Here is a 12500-nt window from a genome sequence, read left to right as displayed (position 1 = left end):
TATGCTTGACACGCCACATGGCCATTTGCACCCCACATAGCGTTTACGCTTCGAGGGGGATAAGGTGGCAAGTTATAGGAGGAGCCGTTGCAAAGTTATCCTCCTGCGTTACTGTTACTGTACCTCGCGACGTAAACAAACGGCAGCCATAGCTGTCTGACATCTTGACTGATGTCACGTACGCCCGCTTCATTCATTAATCTGTAGCGTATCCTACCGGTTGTGTTTTTTCCAGTGTTCGCTATTTTCAGCATTATGTCGAAACCTTCAGCCTTGCCTTTCTCTGGAAAATAGAGTACCATATTCTTGTCTTGTATAAATAAGCTCCAGTCATAAAGTAACGAATATTTTTCTTTAAATCTTGTGTTTTGTGGCGGAGCTGTGCCCCGACCGGAGGCGTCATGCTGAGACGCTGCTGTTCTCCTCGCATGCTTTATTTAGTTAGCCAGAACAGCGTTCCCGGTATTTTAACTAATGACTATATTAGTTATTTAGTCTTCATTGCTAGGAATTAGTTATATTATATCGTTAGTATTCTTTTCGGCAATCATATTTGGCCGAACCCTAAGCTAGCCTGCTAGCCTAGCCCCTAGGCTCGATAGCCTAAGCATTCATATTTACTTCTTGCATGATATAATAAGTGTTCCTAGTGTTAAGTATAGAAATGAAGATTCAGGCATTTATACATACAAGATTCAATGATTGCACATATGTTTTTTCGCCTTCTGGGAAGTATATAAGGGGTTTCGATGATATTAGTAGTCGTCTCTCTTGCACTTAACCTACGCTAGGGCTTTTATATACTTCCTCCCCTCCCCCGGTTACCTGACCCTAGGTAATCTCCTTCCTCTGAGGTAGCCTAGGCTACATCCTAACCTCCCTATCCTCGATACATTCAAGTAGGTTAGGCTAGGACCCTCTGTCCCTTCTCCTTGCCATAGGCTGTGCGCTTTGAGTTTGGGACAGTACCTCAGAGTATCAGTCGTTCGCCTCCTACCTTTCTTTAGGGGAATGTACTCCCCTTCTAGTCCTTGTTGGAGAGCAAAGGCGGAAGGGCTTAGCCCTTCCCCCTAGTCCACACCTGGTTGGGTTACGACCCTTCCTCCCTGTGGCCTAGCGACTTGTCCTACCCGTGCCTTTCCTGGCCTGGCGGCGATCTGCCATCACCCTATAGTATCACCCTCTCTCCCTGCCACATAGACTAAGGGCTTTGAAGGGTCCTTCCTCGATGGAGATCTGCCGGTGGTGGTCGGGCTCCCGGCATGCCGCCGGGCTCCCGGCATGCCGCCGGGTTGCCGGCGACACCCACATGTACCTTACAGTGGACAGTCACTCCTTCCTCCTGCCGGCCCAGTGCCGGCAGAGTTTGTTGTGCAGCTATGGATAATAGCCAGTACTCTTATGGTATGGTATACCTTAAACTGAAAACTATTATGTATAGTTGTACAGTAAAAATCTTCCAGCATATTCTGTGCATCCATATGCAGTCTCTTGCCGGGACCTAATACGTTAAAGGGGATTAGCTAATCCCTCCTCTCTTTATCTGAATGAATTCAGCTTTCCCTTCCCACCGTTCCAAATTCTTTAGAGGAAGACTAGCTTGGCTCATCCACCATGGATGTTCCTCTTCCTTCCAGGGCACATACGGCCCTCTCGAATTAGTTACAGTGTGGGGTCACGGCAATTGGCTGGGCGGGATGAACAAGTATGTGTCTTCCCTACCTTCCTTTCTAGCTCACCTATCCTAAGCTTAGACATAATGGAATCTTATATTATAAGTTACTAAACTTAGTCCTAATCTAAGATTTAAGTAAGTCATGTTTGTATTGACTTTCAATTACTCATTTCCTCTTTCTTTTACAGGAGGAGTATGTGAAGTGTGAGAGCGCCTTCTGCGGTGTTCGTCGCCCTGACTTTTACGGCCACCAGGCGTGCCGATCCCATGCCGGCTGTTCAATCTCAAAGGGGAATCTTCGTTATTGGGATCCGCAGGTCTGCATGGTATGCAAAAACCTGCTTGATGAGGCGTTTGAAAACCCTTCATCGGCGGAGGCTAGGGACAACGCCCGAGAGAAACTGCGCAAGTGAGTGCGCGGGTTTCAGAAAAATGCCACGGGGCCCTATCTCCCAAACGAAAGGATGAGAGCCATGCTCTTTCCCAAGGCGTCTGCGGATGCCGTCATCCACAAGGACGAGATCCCTTGCGTCCAACTGACGGTCGAACCAGATGTTTCGGCCACCCTTCAAGAGTGCTACCTTGACGAGGTGGAAAGGATGTCGGATGTTCCCGACGACACTGAAAGAACCCTCATGGAAGGGGGTCAGGAAAATGAAGAGGATCCTGTGGAGACCCCTGATTCTGAGGGCAAGATCACCCGTACACCCTCTGTGGTTTCCGTTGTGACTTCGGAACCGGTCCCTTCTACGTCTGCCACTCCAGTACCTTCCCTGGCAGGCTCCCAGGATTCCTTCCAGGCTTTGGTGGCATTCCTGGATGAGAGGCTCCGCCAGGGACAGGCGGACCTCAAGAAGGAAATACTGGGCTTGATGAAACAGCCCAAGGAGATCTCTGCCAAAGATCTCCCCCCCCCCCTGCTCAGTGACCAATCCCTGGGGGCATGCAAAATTCATGCTTATTACCACTGGACGTATCTTCATCAACGACAAACTAGGCGCCGTTCCCCTTGAAGAGGTGGAAAACTTCCCTAGTTTCGATGCCTACCCGGACTGCTTTATCCGTCTGACATCTGATCCAGTCTCCAAGGAGGAGACCGAGTCGAAGGAGGTGATTGTGTTTGAGCACTACAAGGCTCAGGCTCTTTTGGCTGGCTGCCTTAAGAGCAGGGGTTACACCAACTCCAAGGTGCCAGCCCTAAGCAAGAAACACCCGTCTTTTCTTGCTTCCCCCACCATGCTCTTTCCCTTTGCTGAAAAGGCCTTGAACGTTGTGCTGAAGGCGGTGGAAGAAGGTAAACCCTGCCATACATTGGAGGAATGTAGGCCTCTCTCCCTCGACCTACCTCCCGATGATAAGAGCTGGAAGGACATTCAGCTGACCTTCTCGGTTGGAAAGCTGGAGCCTGACGTCGCCGGACGTCAGTTTAATGAAAACCTTCCCAAGCTTACGGAGTACCTTCTGCGTCGGGAACTGGATACAAATGAGAGGCTGGCTGCTTCTCTGTCTCATCAGGTGATCCTTGAGACAATGGCCGGGTACACTCGCGTCCCAGGCGTCTACATGGTCCTCGCAAAGACCCACCTTGCCACCTTGTTGAAAGACTTATATAGCTTCATCAAGGCCCGGAGGGCATGTAGAGAGTTCGTGTTTACGGATGCAACCGTTAAACACGAACCCCGGAAACTGATCTCCTCCAACATTTGGGGTAAATATCTCTTTCCTGTAGACCTTGTGAAAGAGATTGTGGACAGAGCCGCCACTGAGAATAGGAACCTTCTAAATAAGTGGGGCATGTCACGCAAGAGGAAATCTTCTCAGGATGAAGGCCCCCAACCTGAGAAGAAGTCGAACAAGTCACGACCCCAACAGCGTCAAGCCAAACTCCAGTTTCCAGCACCCGCTACTCCCCAACTAGTGGCTCAGCCACAACAAACCTTTCAGTTGGTCCCTCAGCCGGTGGTGTCCCAGTCACCAGTTTTCACCCCAGCCTATGTAAGGCAGACCATTACCTTTCGCCCCAGAGGTAGAGGTTCCGGCAGAGACTCCTCTCGACGTCCTTCCAGAGGGAGAGGAGGAAGGGGAGCAGGCGGCCGAGGTGGTAAACCCTCGGGAAACCAGAAGCAATGAAGTGCTTCCGGTGGGAGGAAGACTCCGCCACTTTCAGGATCGTTGGACCTTTGATCCTTGGGCACACAGCATCGTCAAGAAGGGACTAAGGTGGAGTTGGATAAAACCACCTCCAACCTTCCACCAATTCTTCCAACCTTCAACCCCCATTCTAGAAGAATATGTCCTAGAACTCTTGAACAAGAAGGTGATCAAGAGGGTAAAGTCCACCAGGTTCCAGGGAAGACTGTTTTGTGTTCCCAAGAAAGACTCAGACAAACTCAGAGTCATTCTCGACTTGTCCCCTCTCAACAAGTTAATTGCGAACAACAAATTCAAGATGCTGACTCTGCAACATATAAGAGCCCTACTGCCTCACAAGGCTTACACGGTCTCAATAGACCTGGCGGATGCCTATTGGCACATTCCAATGAATCACCAAGCTTCCACCTACCTAGGATTCAAGCTTCAAAGAAGAAAGTACGCCTTCAGGGCTATGCCCTTTGGTCTCAACATGGCTCCAAGAATCTTCACGAAGCTCGCAGACACGATCGTCCACCCGCTACGCCTTCAAGGCGTCCAGGTGATGGCTTACCTAGACGATTGGCTGGTTTGGGCGACATCGCCAGAAGGATGCTTGCGTGCCTGCAGAAAGGTGACCCAATTCCTGGAACATCTGGGTTTCAAAATCAACACCAAAAAGTCTCGCCTGTCTCCAGCTCAGAAGTTTCAATTGTTGGGAATCCATTGGAATTTTCAGTCACACCGTCTTTCCATCCCTCTGAAGAAAAGGAAGGAAATAGCCGGATCTGTCAAGAGACTTCTCAAATCTAAATGGATTTTAAGATGACAGCAGGAGCAGGTACTCGGCTCCCTACAATTCGTTTCAGTGACAGACCCAGTGCTACGAGCACAGCTAAAGGATGCATCGGGAGTCTGGAGACGAAACGTATCCATCGCTCGAAGAGATCTCAAGAGACCCCTACCAACCAGGCTTCGCTCACTCCTCAAGCCATGGTCGGAGGCAAGGAACCTGAAAAGATCTGTTCCTCTTCAACCACCACCTCCATCTATCAACATCCACACGGATGCCTCGCTAGAAGGATGGGGGGGTCACTCCCACCAGCGACAAGTTCAAGGAACATGGTCTCCCCTATTCAAGACGTTTCACATCAACATCTTGGAGGCCATGGCGGTTCTTCTCACTCTGAAGAAACTATCTCCTTGTCCTTCGATCCACATCCGTCTAACTCTGGACAGCTCCGTTGTGGTCAGATGTCTCAGCCGTCAGGGCTCACGATCGCCCCAACTCAACCAAGTGCTGTTACCCATTTTCCGACAGGAAGAAATGGCACTTGTCCGCAGTTCACCTACAAGGATTCCGCAATGTGATGGCGGACGCTCTATCGAGGACAAGCCCCATAGAATCGGAATGGTCCCTAGACGCAAGATCATTCTCCTTCATATCCCGTCAAGTCTCGGAACTGCAGATCGACCTCTTTGCGACGAGCGACAACAATCAACTTCCTCTATATGTGGCTCCATACGAGGACCCCAAAGCGGAAGCAGTGGACGCCATGTCCCTGGACTGGAACAGATGGTCCAAGATTTACCTGTTCCCTCCACCCAACCTTCTGCTGAAAGTCCTCTCCAAACTGAGAACCTTCAAGGGAACAGCAGCCCTAGTGGCTCCCAAGTGGGCCCGGAGCAACTGGATCCCCCTAGTTCTGGAGCTACAGCCCAAGCTGATCCCTCTGCCGGGCCCAGTTCTGTCCCAGGAGGTGCAGAAGTCGACTGTCTTCGATTCATCAAAGAAAGTCCGAGACCTTCGTCTCATGATTTTCTCTCCCTAGCCGTGAAGAAAAGGTTTGGAATCTCGAAGAAATGTTTAGACTTCCTAGAGGAATATAAAACAAAGTCTACCAGAAGGCAATATGAATCATCCTGGAAGAAGTGGGTGTCCTTTGTCAAGGCAAACAATCCTACGGAAATCTCCATAGATTTTTGTATGTCCTTCTTTATTCACCTTCATGGAAAAGGCTTAGCAGCCAATGCGATTTCTACTTGCAAATCGGCCTTGACAAGACCACTACTGTAAGCCTTCCAGATAGATCTGTCCAACAAAATCTTTAACAAACTTCCGAAGGCATGTGCTAGACTCCGTCCTGCAACCCCCCCCCCCCCCCCCCCCCGAGACCCATTTCCTGGTCTCTGGATAAGGTGCTCCACTTTGCCTCTAGCCTGGACAACGAATCTTGCCCTCTGAAAGACTTGACTAAAAAAGTGATTTTCCTTTTTGCTCTCGCCTCGGGAGCCCGAGTCAGTGAAATAGTGGCCTTATCTAGAGAAGAGGGCCAGATACAGTTCGCCGATACAGGGGAACTTACCCTCTTCCCCGACCCTACGTTTCTCGTAAAAAACAAAATCCCCACCAAGAGATGGGGACCTTGGAGAATCTGCCCTCTGAAGGAAGATGTCTCTCTATGCCCAGTGGAGAGTCTTAAGATCTATCTTCAAAGAACTTCAGACTTTGGCAGAAGACAGCTTTTTAAAGGAGAAACATCTGGCAGTGACCCGTCACTTAAACACCTAAGGGCGAAGATCACCTACTTTATTCGCAGAGCGGATCCTGACAGTACACCTGCAGGTCATGATCCAAGGAAAGTTGTCTCTTCCCTAAATTTTTTCCAAGCTATGGATTTTGAAAGCCTATGTTCGTTCACAGGCTGGAAATCCTCAAGAATGTTTTTTAAACACTATGCGAAGCAGGTGCACGAAGTCAAAAGATTCATGGTAGCCGCAGGTAGTGTATTAAAACCTGCCGCTTAGTGCTGTGTAGAACAGTGAGTTATTTCGTGACTCTTAACTCAATGGGTGCCTGTGTTGACCCTAGTGCGATACATAGTGATTTCAGGTCACAAAAGACTGTTCTTCCATAAGGTGTAGAGACATAGACTCTATCACGTGTGCCACATGTTTATTGGACATGAAGTGTATTATGACTTTCACAGACTCTAGTTCCCCAGGAACTCATGTGTGTATAGGCAAGTTCTTCCCATTCAGATTCCACATCATCGTCTTTTCAGTACATTCGGGCACGCTGTTCTGTCTTGTTTCTCTTCCCCTTGTCTTGTTAGCTTTTTATAGTTTATATAGGAAATATCTATTTTATACATACATATATATATATATATATATATATATATATATATATATATATATATATATATATATATATATATGTGTGTGTGTGTGTGTTTATGTTTGTGTGTGTATAAATATTTTCAAAGGAAAGTACAATTTAACTTTCTGAAACCCTACTTGAGCAAAAAGGTGACTGAAGCTTCACAGGTGTGTATGGCGCAAACCATACCAGCTAGGAAGACGGCGACGGATATGAGGTGGGGGCACTAAGCAAAGTGAATAATTCGTCTATCATTCGGAACTTGGAAGAGAAACTAACTCATTTCAACGAGTAGCAACTAGAGGAATTAAGCTGTTTGATTAGAAGTTTCCCTGAAATTGTCTCGGACGTCCGAAAATGAACCAACATGACAAAGCATTAAATACACCTCAAGACAACGGAAAGACCATTTAAACAACGCAGTAATCGACTGTCGCCATATCACCGAGAAGTCATGAGAAAAGAATTGGACCATTTATTACAAAACGGAATAACTGAACAAAGTTCTAACCCTTACTGTTCTCCATGCTTACTTGAGAAAAAACCGGACGGATCTTTCAGGATGTGTACAGACTACCGAAAATTGAATTCGTTGAGTGTGGTCGATAATTATCCATTGCCACTCATCGACCAGCTTCTCGACAATATCGGACAAGCGAGGTTTGTCTCTAAGATCGACTTATGAAAAGGCTATTATCAAATTCCTTTGGATGACAACGCAAAATTGTTATCAGCTTTTATAGCACCGTTTGGGTTATATGAATACACCGTCATGCCATTTGGTCTAATGAACGCCCCCGCTACTTTTCAACGAATAATGGATAACCTTCTAGGATCAATAGAAGAAGTAGTCGTATATCTCGACAATATTGTGATATATTCATTGACCTGGGAAGAACATCTCCGAATCCTGAAGAAGGTATTTAAAAAGCTGCGAGGAGCACACCTGAGAAGAACGAATTTGTAAAGACAACAGTTCGGTACTTGGGATTTGAAGTAGGAAGAAGACTAATCACCCCAGTAGTCGCTAATGTCAAAAGAATAAGGAAAGCATCATCCCCCACAACGATGAAGCAATTACAACGTTTTTTAGGGATGGCAGAATTCAACCGACATTTTTGCCCGAACTTTTCAGCTATAGTCACTCCCTTGACGGATTTAACTAGCCTCAAGAAAAAATTTGTATGGTCCAGCAAGTGCCAGGAATCCTTTGACAGGATAAAGGCCAGATTAACTTTGAAACCGACACTGCGAGCATTGGATTTCAACAAGAATTTCCTTATCCAAATGGATACATCGTATAATGGGATTAAAGCTGTCTTACTGTAAGAATACAAGGAAGGAATTCTTCATCCTGTTTGTTTTATGTCGTTGAAGCTACAGAAACATCAGCGAGCCTAATCGACAGTTGAAAAGAAACTGCTAGCGTTAGTTACAGCGATAAAAAAGTTTACGTACTATGAAAATCGACCACAAAATGAAGCGATTACAGTGTATTTGGATCATAATCCTTTAACTGTTGTCAATAAGAGGAAAAATAATAATCAAAGGTTAACTAGGTGGTCATTATGTTTGCAACTGTATTGTTTTAATGTAAAGAGTATATCAGGTAAAGAAAACGTGGTTGCAGATTATCTATCTCGGGCTAAATCGATGGATTCAGACTCATAATAAATAATCTTACGAAGCTGGTCTAGCGTAGAGTAAATATTTTATTCATGTATTTCATATGTGTATTTAAAAGGTAAATAGCCAGCTCAAAAGATGAGTTCCTCTCTTGTAGTTTAAAGTAATTGTGTGTAGATAACGTAAGATTTTTGTTGCTAATCCCATTGTATTCTTTATTCAAGTCAGTATATGTAAATTTACGTTATTTTAAAGAATGTATCTTTGAACCAATGTTACGTAACTGTTTGAGAGTGATATGTGACCATACGAGATAGGATAAAGGGCTTATGTAAATGTTTCTTATATTTTTATGAGGTATTGCGTCAAGTTTGTGAGAAAATACGCAATTCTTTTATTGTGCCATGTGGTTTGGAATATTCTTGAAAATCCTAGTGTTAGATCTTATCTTTTTATTTTTTATTTCGAGGACAATGGGTGGGCGCAGCTAGCCGGTTCGTGGGTGGCGTCTGAGAGTAATAGTTCCCAAGGTTCCAGATTTCTGACCTAGAACAATCTAGAAGTCACTAAGTTCATACATATATGTGTCCCTAGGGATACGTGCGGCAGAAGAGAAACAATTTGCCCTGTGAAAGAGCCAAAGTTCATTCTCTCTCTCTCTAGTGCCTCGAGTTAGTTCTCTCTAAAGTGTATAAGTTCAAATATAACATATTGTATATAGTGTGTTGAAATGTTAAGGAAGACTTTCGAGGTGTTTTCAATTTATTGTGTCATTACGTGTGTTGGTGTTATATAAATCGCTGTAGTTGGCCCTGAAAAGTTTGTGTGAAAACTTGAAGTATATTCGTATTGCTATCTGGTTAAGGTGGCTGGCCGGTTAATTTCAATTTTTAATGACAGGACTTTGACATTCATAACACTTAATAAGGTGACTTAGGACATCTACAAACTGCATAGATTTTTTTTGCCTCTGAACTTCGTTTTTGCAACACCAGTGTTTTTCAAATTCTATCTTTTCCCTTGATAATTACTGGGATTACTACCCTATATGAGCCTGATATAGATCTTCAATAATATAAAGAGGTTTTTTTTCAAAAAGTAATAATTTTGCCAGATATGAAATTTTTCATTATGGTAAAAAAATAAACCCCAAAAATCTAAGAAATAAATTGAGAAAAAAAAATATGAAAAAAAGACTGGAAAAAACCTTCATTTCATTGTTTTATAATGTATTTTTAAGTTATATACCAAATTTCAATGCTATATCTTCAGAACAAAGGGAAACTATTGAATTTGAAGTTCAATAAGTATAGTTTTGAGATACGGGCTTTCAAAGTTTTTCTTTGTATTTTTACAAAGACAATATTAAAAAATCCTGATTAATATGGGTTTTATATTCATATTTGGGTATGAATAAAAGAAAAAAAAATCTAATCATAAATGAAGATATTTTTGCTCAATATCTATATATCCTATATCCACAACACACTCTCTCTCTCTCTCTCTGCACTACCGATATTACCCTCTTCTGAACTCTTAATAGAGCAAATTTCCTTCTTCCTAATGTTTTGCTCTTTGAAATGGTAAAATTCTTGCCAAAAACAAGAAAAACAAACGTAAAAATGAGTGAATGTCAGAGGGCGTTCCAAGTTTTTTTTGTATCTTTACAAAGACAATATTAATAAATCATGATTATTATGAATTTTATGTTTCATTTTTTGGATATTGATAAACAAAAACAAAGTTATTTATTATAATTTACTCATAAACGAAGATTCTTTTGCTCAATATCTAGCTTCTTTTGCTCGTTCAGGCAAGGCCGTCGATTCTTCATCCACACAGTCTCTCTCTCTCTCTCTCTGCTCTACCGATATTACCCTCTTCTGAACTCCTATTAGAGAAAATTTTCTTATTCCTTATGTTAGCAAGATGTTGAAATTGTCTTTTCCTTTTTGAAATGATAAAATTCTTGCCGAAAACGAAGAAAACAAACGTAAAAATGAGTGAATGCCAGGGGTCAAACTCAGACATATACTCTCTTTGATGTTTGTGGTATGACTGAAGGGCGAAGGGTATAATTTACTGTGTTGTCTGCGACTCGTAGAAGTTATACAAATACCGTTGTTCACAGTTTCTTTTACATTGAAACGTAATTATTATCAAAATTTGCGATTACAAAAGAAATACTGCATTATCTCATAAGGAAAAATGTTTATGGTTTATTGAGTTACCTTTACTAATTACCCTGTAACTATGAAAGTAAGAGGAATTTTGACAAAATATTTCGTACACACATTCTAAATTGCCATGAGAAGCTTAGTGAATTTTTTTCAGGATTTTGTGTTTTTTTTTTCCTATACCCCCTTATATTGGCATTCTGGCCGGCCCCCTTAACATCGTGTGAAGTACAATCGTACGTTTATCAATTACTTTATGTGATATCCTTAAGAGTTTGAGCATTAGAGTGTTAAAGGTTAACTATTTTCATTAAGTATCAAGATTATATAATGGTTTGAAGTTTAATTTCCAGTGAAACAAGTGATTGTATAATTGTCATGAGTATTTAATTCTTTTTTCTTAGCCTAGGGCTTTATTGACATTTAATATTTTGAGTCAAATGATTATATAATTCTCAGAGTGTAATATTTCTTTTACCTTAGTGTAAGTTTTGTCCAAACTTAATATTTTGATTGTTTTATTTTTTTATGTAAATTCTTTAAAAATGTTGTGATTTTTATAAAATATATTCAATTTTGTAAAGAGTGTATTATTTTAATCACCAGTGTTTTCACAGTACTCCCTCGTATCCCTGTTAAAGAATCGAGGTAAGAGGCTGTTTGAATAGTTCTTGATAATAATTACCCAGTTTTGTTTTAAGTATACATAAGAGACCTCTGAATATTCAGTGTTTTTATGTATTGCCGTCTGGGAGTTGAATATTCTTCTCCGATTTTGGTTGTTACTCAAATATAACAAATTAATGTAAAAACAAACGGGGGAGTTTGAAACTCGAGAGGTTGTGTATCTTGACAGCTGTAATATAAAATATACTGTATATATTTTGGTTCCCAGACCATGGGACCAAAAAATAATATATATATATATATATATATATATATATATATATATATATATATATATATATATATATATATATATATATATATATATATATATATATATATATATATATATATATATATATGTATATATATATATTATCAGTATCATTGGTAATATCCAGAACATACAAGATGATAAAACATACTCTTGGTATTATGCAAAAAAATTTATTACTTTTAATGTTAGTTGACCAGATCTCGATTAACCATAGAAGCCATATCCTCTTCCAAAACTTCCAAAACCATGATGTCCGGAAAATCCACCATGGATACCGCCAAAGTGACCAGGTTCTGCTTCAGCTTCTCTCTTTCCACGATATCCTCCATAACCTCCACCAAATCCTCCAAGGAAGCTGCCTCCATGATGGCCACCGAATCCACCGATATGTCCACCATGGATACCTCCAAAGTGACCAGGTTCTGCTTCAGCTTCTCTCTTTCCACGGTATCCACCATAACCTCCACCAAATCCTCCAAAGAAGCTGCCTCCATGATGGCCACCGAATCCACCGATATGTCCACCATGGATACCTCCAAAGTGACCAGGTTCTGCTTCAGCTTCTCTCTTTCCACGATATCCTCCATAACCTCCACCAAATCCTCCAAGGAAGCTGCCTCCATGATGGCTACTGAATCCACCGATATGTCCACCATGGAAACCTCCAAAGTGACCAGGTTCTGCTTCAGCTTCTCTCTTTCCACGATATCCTCCATAACCTCCACCAAATCCTCCAAGGAAGTTGCCTCCATGATGACCACCGAATCCACCGAAATGTCCACCATG

At 42.5% G+C, this 12500-nt stretch overlaps 1 protein-coding gene across 1 annotated transcript in view; it reads right to left on the bottom strand.

Annotated features, from left to right (window-relative positions):
* Positions 1 to 11874: 11874 nt before the first annotated feature.
* The window catches only part of LOC137644557 (uncharacterized), a 6801-nt gene continuing 6175 nt past the window's right edge, over positions 11875 to 12500 (bottom strand). The window contains exon 4 of the mRNA XM_068377517.1: positions 11875 to 12500. This exon is cut by the window's right edge and continues 267 nt beyond it. Coding sequence (XP_068233618.1) covers positions 11919 to 12500 — 582 coding nt within the window. The 3' untranslated portion in view covers positions 11875 to 11918.

This window comes from Palaemon carinicauda, chromosome 7 (assembly GCF_036898095.1).
Source record: "Palaemon carinicauda isolate YSFRI2023 chromosome 7, ASM3689809v2, whole genome shotgun sequence".
Lineage (NCBI taxonomy): Eukaryota > Metazoa > Arthropoda > Malacostraca > Decapoda > Palaemonidae > Palaemon > Palaemon carinicauda.
Note: the sequence above shows the minus strand (reverse complement) of the source record. Positions and strands in the feature narration are given on the sequence as shown.